The sequence below is a fragment of the Typha angustifolia genome, chromosome 5 (assembly GCF_048772165.1).
Source record: "Typha angustifolia cultivar Huaian chromosome 5, ASM4877216v1, whole genome shotgun sequence".
Lineage (NCBI taxonomy): Eukaryota > Viridiplantae > Streptophyta > Magnoliopsida > Poales > Typhaceae > Typha > Typha angustifolia.
In genome coordinates this window covers 5,090,800-5,098,588 of record NC_133243.1, presented here as the reverse complement: position 1 = coordinate 5,098,588, position 7,789 = coordinate 5,090,800, and the positions used below count along the sequence as shown (strand labels likewise).

The 7,789-nt window shown below is 37.1% G+C and overlaps 1 protein-coding gene across 1 annotated transcript; it reads left to right on the top strand.

Annotated features, from left to right (window-relative positions):
* Positions 1–2,865: 2,865 nt before the first annotated feature.
* Positions 2,866–6,259, top strand: LOC140759908 (cinnamoyl-CoA reductase 1-like). The gene is made up of 5 exons (XM_073096603.1): positions 2,866–3,109; positions 3,287–3,441; positions 3,527–3,715; positions 3,948–4,300; positions 5,996–6,259. The coding sequence occupies exons 1-5, from the start codon at positions 2,956–2,958 to the stop codon at positions 6,150–6,152; spliced, it is 1,008 nt and encodes a 335-aa protein (XP_072952704.1). The 5' UTR covers positions 2,866–2,955; the 3' UTR covers positions 6,153–6,259.
* Positions 6,260–7,789: the final 1,530 nt, after the last annotated feature.

Here is a 7,789-nt window from a genome sequence, read left to right as displayed (position 1 = left end):
CCTCATAGAGGAATGTCTAGACTGGTTGGAAGGAGTTGTAGAGAATCCGGGTGGCTCCGCTGGGGCAGTCCTTATACTGGAAGCTTGCATTCTTACCAGGAACTTCCTGCACAACCTTAGGATCTGCCTAGAGGAGAGCTGTAGTCTATGTGGGTTTTATAGAAAGATGATAAATAACCTGTTTTTTGCTTATTATTTTAGGCTTGTGGTTTAGTAGTAGGTGGACACGGCTATGCACCCCTCCATGGCCATCGTTGATAGGATTAGCCTTGAATGGCTCCAAAGCACCTACGACGAGAACGATAACTAGAACTAGTGCATCATGTCAGTAATTGTGTCCATGTTGTGAGTGCTATTGAAGCAGCGCAATAGTATGATGTTTAGAGGTGTGGCAGATCCTCCTATTTGTCATCGTGATCTACTGAGATGTGCACATTGCGAAGGACGATAATCTAAGTGAAATGGAGAGCGCTCGATCATTGGTGGCTTAAACTAAATGCTAATAGAGCATTCATACAAGGGAGCTATCAGGGTGGAGCTAGGATAGTGCTCTGGTTTGACTTGGGCTCGTTTGTGACCATTGCTTGGGAACCCACTCCTAACGTCTCAGCTACTATGCCAGAACTGTGAACTTAGTATGGAGTCAAACTACCTTAAGCTTATATAGATTTTAAGATGATTGTTCTTTGGCACATTAGGTCGTTCAAGGCAGGTTATTTTACTCTACTGGAAGTGTTTGAGGATGTGAAGATTTCTTTTATCTTAGGAAAGAAAATTGGGAGGCTAATTGGGCAACCCACTAGGGTAGGGTTGTGGTTTGCGACTTATGCTCCCCTGCGACCTTTTTAACCTCTTGAGTTTTGACACTTCTGATGCCTCTATTGGCAGAAGTGTTCCTTTTTAAGCTAAATCAGCTAGTCATGCTCTTTTTCCTCCTTTTTTTTAAAAAAAAAATCTTGTCTCTTAGTAATATATTATAATGTCACCAAGAGGAATTAATATGCAACATTAATAATGAACATAAGGTTTGTTTGGGAAATTATACTATACGTGGTTTGGCTAAATTGCAAGTAACTCTTACATATTTTCAACTTAAGTACTCAGTCCCCCTATGGTTCAAATCAAAATGTAACTATTAAGTAGTCTACTGTTAATGGGAAGATGAAATAATATTTTTCCCCTATGTATTAACTTGCGCTGACAGTAATAGAGGAGTACTTTGGTTATTTTAATATATTTTCTTTTGCTAAGAAATTTTGGTGTCAATAATCCCAATACGGTCAATATTAGTGTGTATTGTGTATATATGTAGTATGTATGTATGCATGTATGCTCTACTTGCACTAACGTGTTAGAGAGGAATTAAGCTAGGATAGGGTATTTTAGTATTTTGCTAATGAAAATAACAATAGTCTTTTGCATTGCAAGGAGGTTTAATGACACAAATAAAAACTGATGAGAGTAAAATGATAGTAGATCAAACTATAAAGGAAACAAGCCGGTCAACATAAATTGGAGCACTAGGCGATTGAATATACTATAGAACTCCTTTAATTTAACTATGCCCAAAAGAGTATATTTGATCTGGCAAATGCCCCATGCACAGTATGATTGCATTACCTAACGGGCATGGGGCTCCAGACAAGGCAACTGCCCAGATTGCCTCGTATCTTCTTCCACTTCTGAGTATTTAAGTTAAAACCGCCGGAGATCTAACATGCTTTAATATTAGGTGATGCTGAAAGCACGCTAGTTTTGGATGATGTTGGCAGTCACTGTTTGTTCTATCATTTAAGTATTCAAAGGTTCTCCATCAAATTTTAGCCGACATATTAAACTGTCTGTGTGTCAAACTGTGAAACTCTACTAACTTTATTACCGTGTAAAGAGGAATAAAAACAAGAGCTAACTAGTTCACACGATCGAGTGGCCAAAACACGGAGTGGATAAAAAGAGAAAAGCACCATCGTTCTCCAGCATCTGGTTCCATTGTACGTGGATAAGTTATTCCTATTCTTGATAAACAGTGACTTATTCCTGTCCACAGATCATCGTTCGAGCGGGAGCAACCGGAATGGCGATGCCCACTATGATTACCGTCATCCCCACCACCGTCACCACTATCACTACCAGTGGCTCAAACATACCCTGCTGTCGTTTCCATTAACCGACACCATCCCACGCCGAACCCTCCACTTTGGTTAATGCTCCTCGATCCTTGTTGTGGCTCCACCCCCTCCATAACCTTCTCCTTGTACAGTTGTAACATCTCTGGACGGCAAAGACGCTACTCTGCGTCATCTTGTTGTCGGTAGAAATAGAATAGAAATTTATATGCAACACCCTATGTTCAATATTTGCAAATCGCTTGCTTGTGTTTCCCAAGACATACTGACAGCAACGTACGTTGGGTATCAAAGATTAGAAATGAGAAACTGAGTATCATAAATACTAAACGTGCCAAACGAAGTTCATAGATACACTTTAAATTTGGGGTCAACTATTGTTGAAATTAAATAACTAATTAATGACATTTTGTTATGCCAAAATGGTTGAAAAATATATGCACGTTTCTCATACTTCTTCCCCGCAGTATTAAGCATTAAGTTACCCGCCCCACCTACCCTTTTCTTTTTCTCTCTCTCTCTCTCTCTCTCTCTCTCTCTCTCTCTCTCTCCATCTCGTTTACTTGACTTGGCAGTTAATAGATAGCACTTAATGACATGTAATGTTCGTCTAGAGAATTCTTAGTTAATTACCGCGCCACCTACCCTCCTCCTTAGCTACAATATTGGATCTTAGTGTGGGTCACCACCTATCTATCCTCTTTATAAATCCATCACCTTCTTCCTCTCCTTTCTCAACTCCACATACCTACCCTAACCCACTCCACTCTTTCCCTTAGCTTATTTTACTTTCTTGCTTCTTGTTGCATTAGTAGTAATCTTCGTAAAGATGACGGTTGCTGAGATGACGGTTGAGGGCTCCATTGCTGCCGGCCATGGCCGCACGGTGTGCGTCACCGGGGCCGGAGGGTTCATCGCCTCGTGGCTGGTGAAGCTTCTCTTGGAGAAGGGTTATACTGTAAGAGGAACTGTGAGGAATCCGGGTATATATATACATATATATTGTTACTTTATTATAGTATCTACATGCATTTGGACTAACGGGACTACGATAAAAGCGTACAATTTACTTTTAAATTACTTAAAAAATTATAATCTTTGTGTTAGAGTTTGAATAGTAGGAGTACATTAAACTTTCTTTTTTTTCCAAAAATTAATAGATGACCCCAAGAATGCACATTTGAAAGAGCTGCAAGGGGCTGCAGAAAGACTAATCCTTTGCAAGGCGGATTTGCTCGACTACGATGCGATCTGCCACGCCATTGAAGGATGCCAAGGAGTTTTCCACACTGCTTCCCCTGTCACTGACGACCCTGTACAAGATTCCATCCTCTTCTTTTAGAGTTACATTAATTGTTTACGAGATGAATGAAATGGCCATAAGTGATTACTTCCAACAGGAGCAAATGGTGGAGCCCGCGGTGAGAGGGACCAAGTACGTGATCGACGCGGCGGCCGTCGCAGGCACCGTCCGCCGTGTGGTGTTCACCTCCTCGATCGGTGCAGTCACCATGGACCCGAATCGCGAACTCGACGCCGTCGTCGACGAGTCGTGCTGGAGCGACCTTGAGTACTGCAAAAAAACTAAGGTCAGATTAGATAACCAATTGACCCAAAAACTTAAAACTTTGTGGTTGCCGGGTGCCCACATGGCAAATACATATATATCATCGTATGGGACCCCTCATCAATACCCACTCACATTCGATCTCTTCCTACAGCAACAGGGAACTAGAAGTGGTTTAATTAGGATGTTTAAAACTCAGACCTCTAAAAGAAAAAATAAGCAGTGATACTATATCAGACATTGTCATCTAACAGAACTGGTACTGCTACGGGAAGACGGCTGCGGAGAAGGCGGCGTGGGAGACAGCGAAGGAGAGGGGAGTCGACCTGGTGGTGGTGAACCCAGTGCTGGTGATCGGACCACTGCTCCAACCGACGGTGAATGCCAGCATCATGCATGTGCTCAAGTACTTGGACGGCTCCGTCAGGAAGTACACCAACGCTGTACAGGGCTACGTGCATGTCCGTGACGTGGCGGCGGCGCACGTGCGAGTCTACGAGGAGGAGGAGGCCTCCGGCAGATACCTCTGCGCAGAGAGAGCGCTGCATCGCGAGGAAGTCGTGCGTATTCTGGGAAAGTTCTTCCCAGAATACCCCGTTCCAACCAAGTAAGTGCTCTCTCTCTCTCTCTCTCTCTAATAGATTTAACTTCTTTTTAGGGTAAATTACACTTGACTGCCCACTCTAGATCAAAGTCAAGATCAAAATACAACTGTCAATTAAATCATAGGTTAATTTTGAACTTTTTTTTGGATCACGATAAGGACTAACCCGAACGAGTGACCAGCATCAAATCTCCACCGCGTGGAATGGTGGCCGACAGACTCAAGTATTATTTATTCTTTACACAAAAATGAAAGAAAGAATATCATTTTACATACTTCATGAGGATTTCTTTATCACTATACGTACATAGCAATCATAAAAGAAACAAAAGCTAGCACTAGTAAGTGTTATGGTTGGTGGGCTCAGTTGATCATCCAAGTGTCCGCTGGTAGGTTAACACCTTCTTCAACCTTGTCCAAGAAGAGTATTTCTTATTCGGAGGTGATGGTTATGAGAAAAGGCAAACAAAAAAGTACAGAATGATCTAGAAGATAATAAGGAATATATTGCATGCACGAGCCCACCACTGTGGATTCAACTACTCTCATCATCATGACATCATATATATATATATATATATATATATAATAAAATAATTATTGTTAATTTTCACATATATCACGATATTACCTAACAAAAATTATCTAAATACTTAAAAACTAACACTTAAAAGAATACACATGATATTGATCCAATAATATAACCATCAAACTATCTACTCATATAGTCCTTTGGTATCTAGTTAATCTAAGAAACAAAGATCTACTAACTCACATGTTCCCATGGTTGGAATAAATATTTCTATTCTAATTTTTAAGAAAATAATTGATATTAAGTATAAGTTATTCTAATATTTGATTTAATACTAGTATAATAATTAATAATTATATTTGATGTGATATAAAGTGAATATAAAGTATATATAATAATTAATAATTATATTTGATGTGATAGAAAGTGAATATAAAGTATATATAATAATTAATAATTATATTTGATGTGATATAAAGTATTAAAAAAATAATAAAATTGTATTTGAAATTGGTGATGTTTTAAACTAAATGATAAAAATACTATTTAAGTATATGTTAAAGTAGTAGTAATAAATAATCTTTTCTGAAATGATATTCTTTTTTATCACAACTATGAACAAAAATATTATATATACCCGCACTATGATTAAATAACCATTCAATCAAGGTAACGAGGGGTTATAAGCATGCACTGCGGGGAAATACGCTGTACTACACTCTATATAAAATAATCATGCAGAGTGAAAATAAGAAGACACTGTGAAATAATACTCTATCATCGCAGAAAAAGAAAAATCCTACACTCTATGTAAAATAACCACATGCTATATATAAAGACATTTGATTCATATGAGTGGGAGCTTTCTTTGATATATATAATTTAATAGAGGATTATGCCCATAAGCCATTATGTGAAGGTAGTTTTTCCGGTACAAATAAAAATAGGAAAAATCCATCTGTAAGTATGTCTAATGAGAATAAACTATAGCACCTTTGGGCTTCTGACCATTTAAGATGTGCATCTTGTTCTTATTCTCCATCTTTGATGATTTAGGAATTAAAAATAAAAACTTTTTACTCCTTTAAAATATCACATTAATGATAAAGAAAGGTTAATTTATTTATATGTTCTTCATTAAATTGTTTAGCTTAACATCTCTATAGGTGTTCTGACGAAGTAAATCCCCGGAAGCAACCTTACAAGATATCAAACCAACGCTTGAAGGATCTCGGCCTCCAATTTACCCCTGTAGCTCAATGCTTATACGACACAGTGAAGAGCCTCCAAGAGAAAGGCCATCTCTTTATCATGAGCACTTGAGAAACTATGTTAACTTGAATTTACTTTAACCATGTTGAGATTTGCCTAGCTACCGTATTGTATTAAAGAACTATCATGCTATGTGAAATATTTTCTATTCATTTCAAGGGTTTAATATTTTGTAATGCTCCAAAATGTCTCGATTAAGCCTATGATAAAATTATGGAAATTAGTTCTTTTCTAGTTGAAATATAACTCCTAAATATCAAAAAGTACAAATTAAATTTTACTCAAGGAAAAGAAAATATGAAAGTTAACTTGCAAAATCTAAGTATTTTGAAATATAGATAAGAGATAGGAGATTTTTTCCCCGGAAAACTTTAGATATATTTCAAATTGCATGTTCTCCTTTTTTTTTTTTTAATATTTCGAGTACAAAATCATTCAATTTACTAATTTCTGACTATATTGCTCTTGCCTTATATTTGAATGGAAGAGAGAAAGTTCTACTTTTCATTTAATGCCATTTTATTTTTGTCCAAAATGAAGTATTTTTTTCATAGAAAAAAAATATAATTTTCTTCATTCTCTTATAAGCATTTTATCTAAATAAAAATGTTATTATTATCCTCACAAATCACATATATAACTTGTTAGCATTGTTCTTTAAGTTGAAGAAGTTTACTATTTTACTTATATCTTTTTTATATGAATTCTAATTAATATTATTTTATATAAATAAAATTTAATTCAATTCTCTGCAACTTGTCTTTCGTAATTATCTTTGAATTCAACCTTTTTGATGGCTTAAAAATTGATTGATTGGAAGATGACAATTTAAAACAAAATATCCATACGGTAACTTTAAAGCTAGTAGGTGAGGCTGGCCCAGAATTCCATATAAACTTCTTTATCTAATTCTATTCTCCACTACTTCCTTGATCTCGATGCTCTCCTTCTCCCTCTCTCTCCTTGTTTCTCCTTCTCCATCCTCATCATCTTCTTTTTCCCTTTCCTCTCACTCACCTCTTGTCTTCTCGTCCTCCTTGCCGCCACCACTTCCATCGTCGCCGCTCCTCTTCCTCCGACGACGATGTCATCGTCTCCGCCAACGTTGCCTTCTCGGTTAGGAAGCCCCACGGTAGACTTGAATTTTCCAATCGATGATCTCACTTGGGCTAAGCCTACGCCCCAAGTCAACTGGCCCATGAACACCCCTATTTTCCCTGCTTTCTACTTTGAGACTAAATCCTCCCATGAGTATTCCCCTTGTCACAAATCCTAAAACCTAACTCAATCCAAATATATACATATATATAAATTTCTAATCAAAGAAAGTTATTGGTAATGTATCTTTCTTTGTATATGAGTTACGGCATAATGTACAATAAAGGACACATGTAAAAGAAAAGTTAAATATTCAAAGTTTAAAGGATATGAATAGTGTTAATAAATAGTGCTAATGAACACCGCGTTCGAATAATGAATCATGTTTTTAAACAACTTGAAACATTCGAAGTTTGTTGATTGTGTTGAATGTTGTCTACTGATTGGCACGTAATGCTCGGGTGTTCAAACATGTGGGATGTCGTTCAAATGCGAATAAAGATGAATTTCAAGTTTGAGATATTTTATTTTTAGGTCAAATTTGATTTCTTTTTTGGATTTATAAAAGGGAAGAGTTGTCTTGTGGTTGA